The 17,912-nt window shown below is 39.0% G+C and overlaps 1 protein-coding gene across 5 annotated transcripts in view; it reads left to right on the forward strand.

The window, feature by feature from the left end:
- The window catches only part of LOC122555544 (superoxide dismutase [Cu-Zn]-like), a 36,571-nt gene extending 22,932 nt beyond the window's left edge, over positions 1 to 13,639 (forward strand). The window contains exons 2-7 of one of the 5 annotated variants that reach the window (XR_006313294.1): positions 750 to 843; positions 6,544 to 6,613; positions 7,405 to 7,522; positions 9,878 to 9,908; positions 10,608 to 10,701; positions 10,794 to 13,639. Coding sequence is in view for 4 of the 5 variants with exons in the window: in XM_043701567.1 (XP_043557502.1) it covers positions 750 to 843; positions 6,544 to 6,613; positions 7,405 to 7,522; positions 9,878 to 9,908; positions 10,608 to 10,642 (348 nt within the window). In the remaining variant the exon portion in view is untranslated. Of the gene's footprint in view, positions 1 to 749; positions 844 to 6,543; positions 6,614 to 7,404; positions 7,523 to 9,877; positions 9,909 to 10,607 lie in introns of all 5 variants that reach the window. The other 4 variants (XM_043701567.1, XM_043701568.1, XM_043701569.1 and 1 more) reach the window with 4 other exon arrangements.
- Positions 13,640 to 17,912: the final 4,273 nt, after the last annotated feature.

Below are 17,912 nucleotides of genomic sequence, written 5' to 3' on the forward strand. Positions count from 1 at the left end.
TGCCTCTCAGGGGTCTTCAGTTGTTTCCTTCGCATTCACTCACTTTGTTTACTTCAACATAGTATCCCTGCCTTGCTTCACCTTTTAGCATACAGACAGCATGTCATGTTTAGCACCAATACACCATTACGTCACTATCATCTGTCCAGTGTGTGTTCTGTCATCAGTCAAGAAAGTTGGTGAGGTGCCCTGAGTTTGTAAGAAGTGCAGAGGTTAGAAAGGGTTAATTGTTTCGTGGGGAAATGGGTTGAATGAGAACCATTGAGGAAGGATGCTGCATGCAATATTTATAGTGATAAACCATGAACATTGTTAGGAGGTGGGTATTATTGCAGAATTAGAGTGAGTGTGTGGGAGCTGAATGAAGATCATGGCATTTAACCTTGCAGTGGACAGAAGTTCAACCTTATTACTGTTTTGCTGTGCATTCCTTCAGGCATTAGTCACCCCACTGACCCGGTTGGTTACTTCAGATCAAACTGACAATGTTTGATATAGTGCAAAGTTGGGTTTTATATATGACATGATGTTTCCTATGACAAAAGTCTCTTTGGCTCATGGAGGGGAGTATCCCGGCCCATGAAAGTCCTCAAAAGTTGACACAGCCAAAAGAAAATTCAGCCAAATGTGTATGCCACCTATCCATATTAAGGCATTTGTACATCCATTTGCTAATTTTTATTGCATTTACATTAAATTGACTTTCCAAAGACAGTAACATTTGTTGAATGAGGAATTTGCTTTTATAGGTAACTGACTGTGTGATTGTAAAAGGGGAATTTACTGGACTGCCTCCTGGAAAGCATGGCCTTCACATTCATTGCTTTGGTGACTTAACCAATGGTATGAAACAAATATTTACTACAATAATTACATGGAGAAAAATGCTTGTAACATTCGTACAACTATAGTTGAATAATCTTCACCAACAGGACAACAGAATAAATGTCAATAACACTCTCACATCTTAACCTGCAGGCAGTGAGGGCAAACTCAGAATTTCTTTAAGACTTAAATTACCTGTTCATATATTTCAAGCACTTTGATATGTTTTTCCCTCTAAGTATGAGGAATCTCTTTCCATTCTTGCTTGCTATGTATTTATTCAGTTTTTTCACATATTTGCAAGTTCTGCTTTCCCATGTGGAATAAAACATCATGGATGTCATCATCATAAATAAAGTATTCGAATAGAATTTTGCATTATATCCATCTCAACCAGCTGCTTGGCTAACCAGTAACATATGATAGTGAGTGACCCCAAGTGCAATGTTATATTAGTAACTGGGAATTTTGAAGTATATTAATTTTAGCTCAGACATGATCTTCCAAGGCAACAATGAGTAGCATGAAGGGCATTTTACACTGTTGTCTCGCCTTTAGAACAACAAAATCCTAATGTAAAATGAATTTGTGGCATAGGGAGTATGTATTTAAAGGCTATGTCTACTTCATGTTGACATCCAGGTGGATTTACGGCAAAAGTTTGGAACAACTGCAAGGAGAGACACATACCTTTCTTACTCGGTATTAGAGAATGGAGGATCTGAAATGTACAAATACCTATTTAGCAAATTTCCAAAATAATGCTGAGGGTTTATCTACAGTGAAATAATGCTGAGGGTTTATTTACGATGTATCAAAAAAGTGCAGAAAAGTCCAGAGCCAAAGAAATCTGAAGCACGTTATGGATATATAGACTCAAAAGAAAATCAGATAGCTCAAAAAGACAATGTAATTTAGAGGAAGTGAATAATTAGGTACACATGAATGTGGATGGTCTATTCATTAGAATGTAGGAGTATAGACAAGGTAACAAATCCTGAAAGCTGCTTGTCAGTACACTGCAGGCAGGAGGTACAGTGTAAAACTTTACAGTCTTGACAAATCAACAGGGAATCTGCAGAGTATGACAATTTTGTTTTATACTTTAAGATCTTAATAGGACAACAAATTGTTGGTGAATCTATCCCTCCCAACTATATCACCACATGATTGCAAATGGCAGAGGATCCAAGTGGGTCACTTCATGTCACTCTATTCATGTGGTGACAATGTTGTGAAAATGTCAAACAAAGAGTTAGTGTCTCAGGATTCATTATGGAGACAACAATGATGCTTTTAGACAAGAGTGAAAAAAATCCTTCATGCTTTTTTTCTTTGCCCTACACCCCAATGTAGATAAGCACTAGAAAATAAAATAATTATTCACTGATGTAGCCCTTCAGAATTATAACACTTGGTTCTAGTGTTAGTTGCACTGTCCAACTGGAGTTTATCTTTGTAGAACTAGGAAGTGACAGATGTCTGGTGCTGATGCAATGTTTAAGTCAATCATTACTGAATAACACAAACATTGATTGTAGGAGGTTGTCTGATGATACCTCAGCAGAGACTAAGCCATCAGGTTGTGTCATATCTGCTGTGTTTTGTTGTCCACCATATAGGAGTAGAGGCTTTAATTGTTTGATTTTGAGAAATATAGTTCAGATTGGTGCATTGATGAAATCGGGCACAAAATAGTGCAAGCCTATAAAAATTCAGTATTTTTGTCTGCACCACCTTGAGGATCGAGAGCACAGTTACTCATGCAACCATAGCCCCATAGCTTCACATAAAGTAGTCATAACTGGAATCAATTAAATATTATCAGCACATTTCATATATTCACTCCTTCTGTCCTACTCTTTGGAATATAGTGCATACTTGAAGAGGTAATGACATTTTTTTGAATTTCAAAATTATCCTTTAGACAAAAAAAATCACAAACACAGTTTGGTTTTGTACAATAGCATATGAAGAAAACAGTCTAAGTTAGGCTGGAGCACTTTTTTTTTAGAGCAATAAGATGGTACTATTTTCTGGGTCTGCAGATTGTGCAGGAGCAAAGATGGCCTTTAGTAGAGTGATGTGCTCTTTCTGGGAGAAAGTGAAGACTGCAGATCCTGGAGATCAGAGTCAAAAGGTGTGGCACTGGAAGAGCACAGCCAGTCAGGCAGCATCTGAGGAGCAGGAGAGTTGATGTTTTGAGCATAAGCTTATGCGCAAAACGTCAACTCAACTGCTCCTCAGATGCTGCCTGACCGGCTGTGCTTTTCTAGCGCCACACTTTCTGACTCTGATGTGCTTTTCCTGACGGATGTGGGAGATTAGGGAAACTTTCCATGTTACTGATGATTACGTCTGCAGAACGTGTCTTTGGTTGCGAATCCTATCAGATTGCAAGGATCAGTTAGAGCAGCAGTTAGGAGCAATGAGGAATTTACAAGAACTTAGGAATGTGATGGATGGCAGTTTTAGAAAAGGCGAAAGGCTGCAAATGCAATCAGGTACATGGCGTAACTCCAGGAAAGGTAGGAGGCGTAGGCAAGTAGGAGGTTATTTGGGTAGAACAGAGAAATAAGAAAGGGATGATCACCTGATTGGGGTTGTATTATAGACCCTGTAATAGTCAGCAGGAAATTAAGAAAAAACTTGTAAGGAGATCTCAATTATCTGTAAGAATTAAAGGGTGGTTATTGGTAGGGGATTTTAACTTTCCAAATATAGACTGGGACTGCCATGGTGCTAAAGGTTTAGATAGAGAGGAATTTGTTAAATGTGTACGAGAAAATTTTCTGATTCAGTATGTGGATGTACCTATTAGAGAAGGTGCAAAACTTGACCTACTCTTGGGAAGTAAGGCCGGGCATGACTGAGCTGTCAGTGGGGGAGCACTTTGGGGCCAGCGACCGTGGTTCTATTAGTTTTAAAATAGTGATGGAAAAGAATGGGCGAGATCTAAAAGTTGAAGTTCTAAATTGAAGGAAGGCCAATTTTGACAGTACAGTAGCGACTTGACATACGAACGACCCTGTTCACGAACAAATCAGTTTACAAACAGGATTGTACGTAAAATTTTGCTTCAAAGTACGGATGAAATTCAAGGTACGAACAAAGGTATGAACGCAAAAAGCCTGTGTGCGACCACGTGGTTTCATTGTTCTGCTTTGCTACGCGCTTGTTGAACGCAAAAGCTCTCGGGCCCCGCGTGATCTCATTCAGTTAGTCTTTGGCGCGTGCGCTGTGAACAGCTGTCCAAGCATTCTTACGCCATCCGAACAATGGGAAAAGTTGATTCAGTTTGCGAACTTTTCAGTTCGCGAACCGGGTCCCGGAACGGATTAATTTTGTAAGTCGAGGCGCTACTGTATTAGATAAGAACTTTCAAAAGCTGATTGGGGGCAGGTGTTTGCAAGTAAAGGGACAGCTGGAAATTGGGAAGCCTTCAGAAATGAGATAACGAGAGTCCAGAGACAGTATATTCTTGTTCATGTGAAAGGAAAGGCTGGTAGGTGTATGGAATGCTGGATAACTAAAGAAATTGAGGTTTTCGTCAAGGAATAGAAGGAAGCATATGTCAGGTATTGACAGCAGAGATCGAGTGAATTCTTAGAAGAGTATAAAGGCAGTAGGAGTATACTTAAGAGGGAAATCAGGAGGGCAAAAAGGGGACATGAGATAGCTTTGGCAAATAGAATTAAGGAGAATCCAAAGGGTTTTTACAAATACTTTAAGGACAAAAGGATAACTAGGGATAGAATAGGGCCCCTCAAAAATCAGCAAGGCAGCGTGGAGCCGCAGGAGATAAGCAAGATACTACATGAGTATTTTGCATCAGTGTTTACTGTGGAGAAGGACATGGAAGATATAGAATGTGGGGAAATAGATGGTGACATCTTGAAAAATGTCCATATTACAGATGAGGATGTGCTGGATGTCTTGAAATGCATAAAAGTGGATAAATTCCCCACGATCTGATCAGGTGTACCCTAGAACTCAGTGGAAGCTAGGGTTGAGATTGCTGGGCCCCTTGGTGGGATATACACCTTGGTGGTGTATCATCAATAGACACAGGTGAGGTGCCAGAAGACTGGAGGTTAGCTAATGCGGTGCCACTATTTAAGAAAGGTGGTTAGGAAAAGCCAGGGAACTATAGACAGGTGAGCCTGACATCAGCGATGGGCAAGTTGTTGGAAGGAATCCTGAGGGACAGGACATTGGTAACGGCTGTACAGGACATTGGTTAGGCCATTTTTGAAATATTGCATGCAATTCTGGTCTCCTTCCTATCGGAACGATGTTGTGAAACTTGAATGAGTTCAGAAAAGACTTACAAGGATATTGCCATGGTTGGAGGATTTGAGCTACAGGGAGAGGCTGAATTGTCTGGGGCTGTTTTCCCTGGAGTGTCGGAGGCTGAGAGGTGACCTTATAGAGATTTATCAAATCATGAGGGGCATGCATATGGTAAATAGACAAGTTGTTTTCCCTGGATCGAGGAGTCCAGAACTACAGGACATAGTTTAGGTGAGAGGGGAAAAATTTAAAAGATACCTAAGGGGCAACTTTTTCACGCAGAGGTTGGTGCATGTATGGAATGAGCTGCCGGAGGAAGTTTTGGAGGCTGGTACAATTACAACGTTCAAGAGTCATCTGGATGGCTATATGAATAGGAAGGGTTTAGTGGGGTATGGGCCAAGTGCTGGCAAATGAGAGTGGATTAGATTAGGACATCTGGTCGGCATGGACGACTTGGACCTAAAGGGTCTGTTTCTGATTTGCATATCTCTATGACTCTCTGACATTGGAGTTTGACTCTACCCAGCAAAGACATCTCTTTCTTGTACAAGACTATATTTACATGCATTTGAGCCATCAGGATGGTCCAATAACTGAACGGATCCCTATTTAACTTCAGCAGGAAAACCATGCCTCAGAACCATACTATCCCCTCTTCCTTTATTAAGGCAAAGTCCATACAATTTCTAGTTAGAGTTTTATTTCAACCAACCACACACTACAAAACTCAGCTGTTTCCCAGATGACTGTCCTTCATGTATATTTGCACAATTATCTTTAATCAACCTATTCAGACACCTCTGTGACATGTCGTACTTTAACCACAAGAGTCCTTTGTACATTTGCGTACAATTAACTAATTAGTTTACAACACCTCTTTGCCTTTTTATGTTTAATTCTTAGGTATTTAGGTTCCGATTCAGAATTAGGAACCAACACTTTATATTCCAACATGAAGGACTGTAATATACTTAATAGTGTCAATTTGAAAATGTCTTATGAAGGAATTTTTACTCACAAAGGGTTGTAGTCTTTAGTCTTTATGCTCTGGTACTGAAAGGAAAAAGTGATCCTTCAATTAGGAAAGAGCTTTTCCTCAGGTCGTGAGCTCAAAATCTTTTGTGCCTTCTAAAGTGTAAACTCTGAAATCCTTGCACCTTCATAGGGCAAACAATTGGAAGAAGTAAGATGGTATATATATATATATATATATATATATATGCTCAGTTTATATTTGAGATTCTTCATAGCAAGGTTGGTTGAATGTAATACTTTAATGCAAAATTTATATGATTAAAGTTACACTTTGTTTGGAAAACACTTACTTTTGTAGTACCTTTTGCTGATTTCCCTTTCATCCTATCCTTCCCCATTTCAAAAAGCTGGTTTTGCAAAGGTACTGAGTATAATTATTTGTTTTAGATTGGATTAGTGCAGGACCTCATTACAATCCAGACAATGAAATACACGGTGCACCAGAAGAGAACAACAGGTAAGTTCTGTTTCAGTTTTATATGAAACTAAAAAAAAAATGCAGTTTTTTAAAAAAGATATGCTGAATTTGGATGCTTTCAATTCTGAGATGCATAAATTCATAGTATTTTGTAAAATTTTGGAGCTATTTCTTTCTCTTCCAATGAAATATTCATTTCTGGATATAGAAAAGGGAATGTTGATCTGGAATGTCAGGTTTCTGCTCATTTTACATTGCCTTGTGATTTTTTGGGATGCTTCTCTGTGTCTGCAAAAGGAGCAAGCCAGCATCTTTTCATAATGAGGCAGATCTAAATGCTTCAGGCCTATCTCTGTCATTCATCTTCATGAAATCACCTAACAAGCTTCAACTTGTCATTATGCATAATTGCTGTTCTGTTGGAGGGCCTGAAAATGACAGGTAACAAAGATTGAAGAGCCCAAGGTAGGTTTATTTTCAATGACTTGGGTCTGTTCACCTTTCCCTGTGTGCAGCAATGTTTGTATGTAATCCATATCGAAGATATAAATTTAAGAATATTACTAAATGAAACAAGAGGAAAGGTAAGGAGTTTGTTTTACCTCGACTGTTGTTTGGACATTGCAATATCCCAGAAAAAAACTATGATGGAAATGTCACTTATTAAGGAAATAGGTTACATATGCATAAAAGTGTTCGATATAGAACCACAGATCCTTTACCCATTCATTCTTTCTGATAGTGTCTATGTTGCCAATGGGCTGAATGGACTTCCTCTGTTATTTCAAATTCTATGATTCTTTAAAACAAAATACTTTTCATCCAAATAGACATGCAGGTGACCTGGGCAATGTGGAAGTGAATGAAGACGGTTTGGCCAAGCTGGAAATGGAGGTGCAACATTTCCATCTAACAGGAATTCATTCTATTCTTGGACGCTCTCTTGTGGTGGGTACCAAAATAGCCGTCCAGCTATAGCAACAATGCCAAAATATTAGATCAGACTTGTGTATTATCAGGTTTAACTTTTCCTCTCCTGGTGAATGGACTTAACAGTAATCTCTTTTCAACTCATAGAGATGTACAGCAAGGAAACAGATTCTTTGGTCTAACTCATCCATGTCAACCAGATATCCTAAATAAATCTAGTCCCTTCTGCTAGCATTTGGCCCATATTCCCTCTAAAACATTCCTATTCAGATGCCGATCCAGATGTCTTTTAAGTGTTGCAATTGTACCTGCCTCCACTACTTCCTCTGGAAATTTATTCCATACACACCACCCTCTGCGAGAAAAAGTTGCTTCTTTGGTCCCTTTTAAATTTTCCCCTCTCACCTTAAACTTATGCCCTCTAGTTTTGAAATCCCCACCCTGAGGAAAAGACCTTGTCTTTACCCTATCCATGTCCCTCATGATTTTATTAACCTCTATAAGGTCACCCCTCAGCCTCCGACGCTTCAGGGAAAATAGCTCAAGTCTATTCAGCTACTCCCTACAGCTCAAACCCTCCAAAGCTGACAACATCATTGTAAATCTTATCCAAAATCTTTCACGTTTCACAACATCCTTCTTCGAGCAGGGAGACCAGAATTCCAATGTTCTAACGATTTGGATGTGAACATAGGAGGTACGGTTAGTAAGTTTGCAGATGACACCAAAATTGGAGGTGTAGTGGACAGCGAAGAAGGTTACCTCAGAGTACAATGATGGGCCAGTGGACCAAGGAATGGCAGATGGAGTTTAATTTAGATAAATGTGACGTGCAAATAAGGGCAGGAATTATAGACTTAATGGTAACATCCTGGGTACTGTTGCTGAACAAAGAGACTTTGGAGTGCAAGTTCATAGTTCCTTGAAAGTGGAGTTGCAGGTAGATGGGATAGTGAGGGCCTTGGATAAGGTAAATAAACAAGGTATTTTCCGCGTTCAGGGGAGTCCAAAACTAGAGGGCATAGGTTTAAGTTCAGAAGGGAAAGATTAAAAAGAGACCTAAGGGGCAACATTTTCACGCAGAGGGTGGTCCATGTATGGAATGATCTGCCGGAGGAAGTGTTGGAGGAGAGTACAATTACAACATTTAAAAGGCATCTGGATGGGTACATAAATAGGAAGCGTTTAGAGGGACACGGGCCAAATGCTGGCAAATGAGACTAGATTTATTTAGGATATCTGGTCGCAGGACGAGTTAGTCCAAAAGGTCCATTTCTGTGCTGCACATCTCTATGACTCTAAGCTCCTTAAAACTGCTACAACCTTCTTTTCTGTAAGATTCAGGCCTGATTGTCTGTACAGCCCTTACAGAATCTTATATATATTTTTGAAAGCAATTACATCTCTGATTCTTATCTCCAGAGTGTAAAAGTGCAATTAATGCAACGATAGGACCAACCTCTCATTCCAACCTTTGTTATACCATGAACCAAGGTAAGTTTCTTATCAACAAAAAGGAACCCCAAAATTTTCCCTTCACACTTAAATATTAGATGGCTGCTGAGAGATTGTGGTGGACCAATAAGGACAAGTTAGCATTCTTTAAAGTACAGGGAAAAGCTATACCTTTTTGCCTAGGTGTTCAGTGAGGATTGGGATACAGTCATAACATTATACAGCATTGAAACAGAACCTTCAACCCAACTTGTCCGTGCCGACCAGATATCCTTAACTAATCTAGTCCCATTTGCCAGCATTTGGCTCAGAACCCTCTAAATCCATCTCGACATCTTTTTAAATGTTGTAATGTAACCTTTCTCCACCACTTCCTCTGGCAGCTTGTTACATACATGCACAACCCTCTGTGTGAAAATGTTGCTCCTTAGGTCCTTTTTAAATTTTTCCCCTCTCACCATAACCTTTTACCCTTTAGTTTTGGACTCCCATTCCAGAGGGGAAATAAAACTTGGCTATTCACCCTATCCATGACCCTCATGATTTTATAAACCTGAATAAGGTCACCCCACAGCCTCCGATGCTCCAGGGAAAAAGTGCTGCAGCCTATTCAGCCGCTCCCCATAGCTCAAACTCTCCAGTCCCAGCAACATCCTTGTTAATCTTTTCTGGGCCCTCTCAAGTTTAACAACATCCTTCGTATTACAAGGGTGACCAGAATTATACACTACAGTATTCTAAATGTGGCCTCATCAATGTCCTGTGCAAACACAACATTACATCCTAACTGCTGTACTTAGTGTTCTGACGAATGACAGCAAGTGTACCAAATGCCGCCTTTACTACATTTTATGAGTAAATATCATAAAATGACACTGAATGTAATGGTTACACGCTTGCATGTTTTATTTTTCATAGATTCACCAGAATGAAGATGACCTCGGAAAAGGTGATAATGAAGAAAGCCTGACAACAGGAAATAGTGGAGAGGGTTTAGCATGGGGAGTGATAGGAATTTGTCAGAGTGATATTTTAGAGGAAGTCTTTGAAGAAAAGTCTAGCCAATAAAGTTGTTAGTTCACATTACAAAATTATATTTATCTATGATTGTTTGCCATATGTTCCTTGTTTGTGGACATGCAAATATGTTTTCCAGCTGAAAGAAACATGGTTTTGCATGAGCAAAGGTATTTTCTTTCAGCTTTAATTCCAAAATGAATTATTTTAGGGACCAACCATTCTTAAGAAATGTTCCTTTCTAATTTTTGTGAAACAATGCTCTGTACCAGAAAACTTGATTTGAATCAAATGTCAATTGTACTCCAATGTCTGCAGTTCTATTTTGCATCACACTTAGGTTTTGAGTATAAAGAAGTAGCTGCAGCACAGAATGATAACGCTTTGCAACATTTTATTTCATTGAGCTACATTTCAAGAAGTCTGAGAATGAAACTAAAACTAGAATGCTTTTGTGGAAGATTAAATGTATTAATATCTTTAGCAGTCTATACCAATGGTAAAAGTGTTTTTCAATATGTATTTTATGATTTCTATAAAGTTATGTACAGCCATTTTCCCCCAAAATGTCACTTCTTCTCTGAAATTTAGTTAGTGACAAAAATAAAACTTCTTCTCCTTTTTATTGAAGTTGTTTTACAGATGCAAATTGTTAAGATAATATGACTGGGAGATGTGTGGGTCTCATTGTAACAAGGTTTTGATGAGTTTGGCATCAGTTGGAGGTGAGGAGGAAAGACCATTTAAATATTAGAAACAAGCACTGCATCTTGTCCTTGAGAAGCTGACTCAACATTTCATTGTTTTCCTAAAATAGAGCTGAAATTCTGGAGTGGCTCGTACGGAAACCCATTGAACATTTTGGATTGATGTGCAAGGTTAATTGGAGCTGATCATAGAACATTGATCGAGTGGAATTTCTTTCTTTTCAGGAAATCCAACAGCTCCACAGTAGAAGCTGCACCATGTGAATTTCTCGATTGCCCCTTAACTATGTGAAATCCAGTGTGTCTCATTGATACTACTACTTTGGAATCAGCCCAAAATGGATATTCTGAAGATGACCTGGCAGCTCTGAGCTCAGATGGCTCACTGTTTATTGTAGCATAAGACTCCCAAGGACAGTTGAATGATACATAGTCAAAGGATTATGAATTTTGTCAGCCAGACTTGTTTATGTAATTTCCTGGACCTGAGGAACCTCTTAGATAAGACGACATACCTAATATAGGGAATCTTTAGTGAAACAAAGTTGAGAAGAGAAAAGTCCTTACTCAGTGTCTTATAAGATCTGAAAGCTTACATAGTCAAAATGAGAACTCATGGATTGACATAATCCCCCTTTGATGTCAACTCAGTCTCTTTTCTTACTTATGGGCATATCCTCTTCAAACTTGGTAATCATCGTATCCTCAATGGGGAAATTGCTACAATAGTATTTCTACTGTGGGTGAGCGTGAAAAATGTCAGGTTTATCCAGAGTCATTCAATTTGTGAAAGTGAATTACAAATCTGGAACTCCTTAAGGCAAAATAAAAGCTAATTGTTTGTATTTTTCTCATGTATTTTTATCTATCTTAACTTGGGAGTATAATAACTAATAGCATGTACATGATAGAAGTCTTTATGCAATTCCTGACATTTGTATGTGTATACAGGTGAAAAGGTGGATGTAAGAAATGGCCTCCCTCACATGGAGCAGAAATTTTGTTGGAATTTATAGAGGAAATAGATTCCATTCAAAAATCCTTAAATTTGTATTATATTTCTAAATTTTACGGTCTAGATTTTCAGTCCTGCAATTTTCTCTGTTACGTCAAATCACAATCTGGTTAGAAAGATAAGAACATCGCCACTAGCTTCTTCAACTACAAAGTCTCACTTATTCAGTTTTGAACTCTTCCTTCTAAAGCTACTGTCATGTCCTTTTACGTGTTCTAACCTATACGTTTTTTTAAAAAAATATTCTTTTAATATCCTTTCACCTCAATTAAATACAGAAAAAATAATTCATTCAGTTAAATGTACAAAGTAAAATCTTTTCCTGTGCCTATTGGCGAGGTAACTAACCAAGATTATGCATTTGTCACAAGGATACACATTTTAAATCCCTAATTTTTGACAGAAACCAATGTTTCTTCCATGTATTTTCAACTTGACCATATGATGTTTCACTGTTTTTATCTTTTATGCTACATTAAACAAAAAATATAACTTAATACATTTGCTTACGAGAAAGCAATCACAGAACATTTAGTCTCTTTAGACAATTTAGCTTATTCAACAATGGACCTTGGCCATCTCACCCTCTTTGGCATAGCTCCAGCAGTTACTGATAAGTTTATAATTACAGAGCCTTTGTTGTGGACTTTGCAATATTTTGTGAACCCATAAAGTACATATTTTCAAGCCCACTTGCTTACAATAATGAATAATATTTTATGAGAATGGAAAGCAAAAATTTAAAATGATCGATTACATCAGTTCTTTGATAGTGTAGGTAATTAGATTGTGGATCTAACAAGGATGCTTGAGTTTAGTTTCTCATTTGGGTATAAAGAAGACAAACTTTCAGCTATTTAGTACCTTACACAACCTCAGGAGTTTTTATAGCACCTTACAAGCAACACAGTTCCTTTCTGGACAGTCGTCACAATTGCAGTGAAAGAATATTATCTTATGAATCTCCAAACCATGTATTTTTCTTCAGTTTTACTTGAAAGAAAATAACCATCTTTATAATTTTGCAGTATTTTACAATTCTTATAATTCTGCTCTGCTGCTCTTACACGTTCTGTTGAGTCTGACTCTACAGCTAGAGAACAAGGAGCCTTAATACAAGGAGCATTAATAGCATTCATAAACTTGCAACTGCTGTGAAAGAGACAGGAGGGGAAGATACATTCTGTATAAGTCTTAGCTGTTCAAGATCAGAATTTCATACCACATCCTCACTTGCAAAGTGGGCATCAAAAACTTCTGTTTCAGAAAATAGTATCAAAAATATGACACCTGTTGCAACAGAGCTGGACTCCGGTCTTTGGATTATCAGTAGCTGTCAAGGTCAGTCTTGTGAATTTCTGTCACAAGGTCATTCCAACTGTAACAGGTAACATCAGCAAGACAACTCAGTTTATTGAAGCTATGTACTCTCAGGAGAATTACTTCACTTTCTTCACCATGAAGCAAGGACAGCAGGTTTGAAGAACCAGGATTTTGCAAGGATTCCAAACCTTCCAAGAATGCCCACTGTATCCTAGCAGTAACTGTGGTGCTCCGTCCAGTGCCACTGCCGTTCTTGTAGGGTTAGGTCTCAGCACTCATTGCACTTGTTGAAAACAGACTGCAAATATCAAACTGATTTCTATCGTCTTCTTCATGGTTTAAGTCCACTTTGAATTCCTAGTGAGGTTGCCAGAACTGGCCTCAGACATTTCACCACAATGGGCTTTCCTGTCATGTTCACAAAGCTAACCATGATGTATCCTCTACTGTATATGACAGTAATATAAAATATTACATTCTAATCTATCATCATAAATTATCAATTTGATTATATAGGAACTATCATAGAGGATTTATTGCAGACAATTTAGCTTATTTAATATGATCATGGCATGTGAATTTCCTTGGAACAGAGGATCCTTGATTATCCGAACAAGATGGGCGGGCACTATTTTGTTCGGATAATTGATGATTCGGTTAATTGATTCAATGCCACTCCTCTGGGGCTCGGAGTTTTCTGAAGTTTCCTTTTTCCTTGCTCTGCCTGCCTTGCTCCCTCTCTCTGTCTCAGGGTTTGTTTCTGAGTAGTCACACACTTGTGTGTAAGAGGCCTGCAGCTTTGCTGAAGCCTCCCATTGCACCCCCCCACCATCAGTTCAATGGGAATGCCACAGCGAGCACTTGCTAAGTCTATTCCCCCCATTCAGAAGACTAGGCACCAGCACACCATGTGCAAGCCCCCACCCCCCCCTCTGCAGCCCACAACCCCGTTCGCACCCTCCCACTCACTGTCTGCCCTGCCCCGACACCCATCTGGCCCCGCCCTAACCTCATCCAACCCGTCTGCCCTCCCAACTCCATCCAAACCCGTCCCCGCCCCCAACTCTAAACAAACCTGGCCCCCACCATCCGCTCCCCAACTCCATTCAGATCTGCCCCTTCCACCTTCTGCCTCCCACCAGGGCAGCCAGACTGGAAACCAACAGTAAAATTGCTGCTGTCTTTTGGGGGTGAGGGGGGGTCCTGAGTCTCAAAATAGTGCGCGCGCGCACACACACACACACACCTTTTTACTGCAACATTTTGACAAGTTCTACCTTTGCCCTGTACAATGTTGATGAGATTATCTGGGGAAGAGGGGATGCGGTTTAGGGTACACCCCTGTGTAGAACTCCAGGGAAAGTGTGAGGAGAGGGTGGGTGGTCAGTCATTTGGAGACAGTGCCTGGGCTCTCATCGATGACCAGGACTATTCTCGGCAACATTTCAGTTAGCGGGTTCATTTTTAATTATTGTAAATAAAAGACGCTATCAGTGTCGGAAACTCCTGTTTGATGTAATGTTTCTATCGGGACCTCAAGATCTTCTTTGGATAATCCGAAATTCGGATAATTGATCTTCAGACAATCGCGGTTCCTTTGTATACCATTCACTATTCATGACTGTTCGTTACATTGACCTGCACAAAGATCCTATAATAATTAGAATTGAACTCCTCTGCACTCTTCCATTGTGAAGAGGCTTGTTGGCAGGAAACCTAGTGCACCTAGTAGTTTAAAGTACACATGCACTAATTTTATTCTATGTCCTGTTTGCAGCAACACTAGGTTGTGAACTCTCCCCCGCAAACTCCTTCCTTTCCTGTCTTATCCACTGCATTTAATCGAGTTTTTGATTATTTGGTATCTCTTGTGTAAATCAGTTGAGCATTCGTATAAATTATGTAGAATGCCAGTTTCTGAGTAGTTGCCTCCAAAATAAAAAACTGATGTTTCACCTTCACTTCCCTTCACCAGCGAATGTCACTTCCGCTGTTCCCACAAGGCCATTTAGAAATTCTAGACCTGAAATTGAAAGTGATGGATAGTTAGCAGTATTGGTAAACAGAGTCAAAATAGTGGCTGATGAAAACAGATGTACTTTGTCATCTATAGTATGTAGGAAAATATTGCATTGGGAAAGGAACAAGAGTATAAGAAATGTAAAAAAGCACTGCTCTAAATCCACCAGTCACCATGACCTGATTCACAACTTGCCTCCATAATATCCAGAGAAAACTTCTCACCTTCCTCCTATTTTGTGCTTTTTCCCAGGTACTATTGTATCAGCTTGACCTACAAAAAAATGTTTGTAATTGATTGCATAGTGAGATGTCTTGAGAATGTACACGTCATGGTCTAATAAATAGAGTTGTGAAACAGTAATGAGGAGAAATATTTTGTGGTTAATTAAAATTCAGTATCTTAAAAGCTATAATGTTGATAAAGATTTTGATAAAAGTGTTGCTAATTGAATGATGCTGTCTCAAAACTGCAATTTAAAACTAACAGACTAATTAATATTAGCTCATTCAGTAGTTTGGGGAACTGGCTTTAATGCAATTTCTGCTGCTGGATTCCTCTGGTGAGTCATTCAATATCATGACAGTATATTGGTTTTCTATTTACATATGAACTTACAAAATGGGAGCAGAAGCCTTTTGACTCCTCAAGCCAGCTCTGTGATTCAATAAGGCCATGACTGATCTGTGTGTGTTTTTGTATTCCACATTCTGTCTACTGCCACACCTTTGATTTCTTTGCCTACAATAATCAAGGGAATTTTGAAAAATTAACACAAATATATTTACGAACTCATAAACAACCTCTTTTTAGGACAAAGTCCATCAGTTTATTTGGTACTGTCTCCCTCATGATTGTAATTTCACTGAATTCCTCTCTCCCTTCCAACTCCTTATTTACAGTTATTGCTGGAACCCTTTTTGTTTACTCTATAGTGAAGACAAAAGCAAAATATTTGTTCATTTTATCCATGATTTTCTTAGATTATTAACTCACATTCTCACTATCTGTAGAGGACCAACACCCACTTTAGTTACCCTTTTCCTTTTTAAATATGTTAATAATGCTTGCCAGCTATTTTTTCACCAGCTTCCTCTTGAACTCTTAATTTCTTCCTCCTGATTGAGCCTCATTCTCTCCTGGCCTTTATATTCTGACCAATCATCTGTCCTGCCACCCACCTTTTGTGCAACTACATGCTTTCTCCTTAACTTTGACACTTTCTCTAACCTTTTTAGTTAACCACAGCCGATGGGTCCTCTCTTTAGAAGTTTCTAATTGTTTATAATATTTTGGGGGTCCCTCAGTGACATTGATTCTGATCTCTCTGAGGTCTAATTAGATAGTATACAGCCATCACTCTTGTGCAGTGGTGGTGTCCCTATCTCTGAGCCAAGAGGCCTGGGTTCATGTTCCGCCTGCTCTAAAGGTGTGTGATAATACTTCTGGGCAGGTTGATTAGAAAATATCTATAGCAATCAAAATATACTTCCACTTTAAGCAGTGGTGGGTTTCACTAATTGGCAGGAGAACTTGCATGAGGTGAGCTGCCAATTAACAGGACATTTGACCTAATAATTTAGCACAAGGCCGAATATGTTAATAGCATCCATATGAACAGAAGCAGGGTTTATGCATAATGGCAATTTAAAGACAATAAGCTAACATAAAATAATTTCTCTTCGCATACTTAATGGTTTATGTACACCTTTTAGTGTAGCAGTTTATTCCAACTCAACCTACAGTTGGTGTAACATCACTCTTAAAAAAAACTTGAAACTAAGATGAGATCAAATACCCAAAGCCAAAAGTTTCAACAATACAGAGAAATGTGGCCTAACTAAAGTCTTATACAGCTGCAACATGACTTGCCAACTTTTATACTTAATGCCCCGACTTGAAGCTTGATGTTTCTTACACATCTATTCCACTGAGCAATTATCTCTAGAAATGGTATTAAATGACAGTACACATCTATGCATTTAGAATATATTTAGAAACTAGGAGTATTGTGTGCAATTCTGATCCCACATTATAGGAAGGATACGCAGGTTTTAGAGAGGGTACGAAAGAGCTTTACCAGGTTGTGTATGGGTGGCATGGTGGCTCAGTTGTTAGCATTCACTGTTACAATTTATTTACATTTCAATAATAATGCAACTTTACCTTAAGTAACATTTACAATCAGAGAGCCTTCTCACTTGCACCCTCGACTGACAACTTGGACATTGTGGAGCTTGTGATGACACAGTAAACTTCCAGTATATAATTTTTGCTAGTTTATTGAGAGTGTTGCTTCATAAGGTGCTGGTTAAAACACAGTTTGTTGTATGTGAGAAACATGGATAAGGTGGATAAAGTCTTTTTTTCCCCAGGCTGGAATTGTCAAATACTGGGGCACATAGATTCAAGGCAAGAGGGGAAAAGTTCAAGGGAGATGTATGAGGCACCGTTTTCACACAGAGGGTGGTAGGTACCTGGAACATGCTGCCGGTTGACTTTATAAAAGCAGATATTTTAGCAAAATTGAACAGGCATTTAGACAGACACGTGAGCAGGCAGGAAATAGAGGGATGCCGACTCTGTGCAGGCAAGCAGGATGGTTTAGCATGGTTGGCATAAACTTAGTGGGCTGAAAGGCCTGTTCCTGTGCTGTTTTGATCTATGTTCCATATGTTTTAAGTCATGGTCAATCATTTTAATTGACCACTGTGACTTGTTTGCCATTATTGCTGAAAAAGAAATAGGCCGTGCAGTTTGAACAAAAACAGAAGTTGCTGCAAAAGCTCAGCAGGTCAGGCAGCATCTGTGCAGAAAAAGTAGTTAACGTTTCAGGCCTAGTGACCTTTCCTTCGAACTTGTAGAGTTGTT

The sequence above is a fragment of the Chiloscyllium plagiosum genome, chromosome 12 (assembly GCF_004010195.1).
Source record: "Chiloscyllium plagiosum isolate BGI_BamShark_2017 chromosome 12, ASM401019v2, whole genome shotgun sequence".
Taxonomy (NCBI): Eukaryota; Metazoa; Chordata; class Chondrichthyes; order Orectolobiformes; family Hemiscylliidae; genus Chiloscyllium; species Chiloscyllium plagiosum.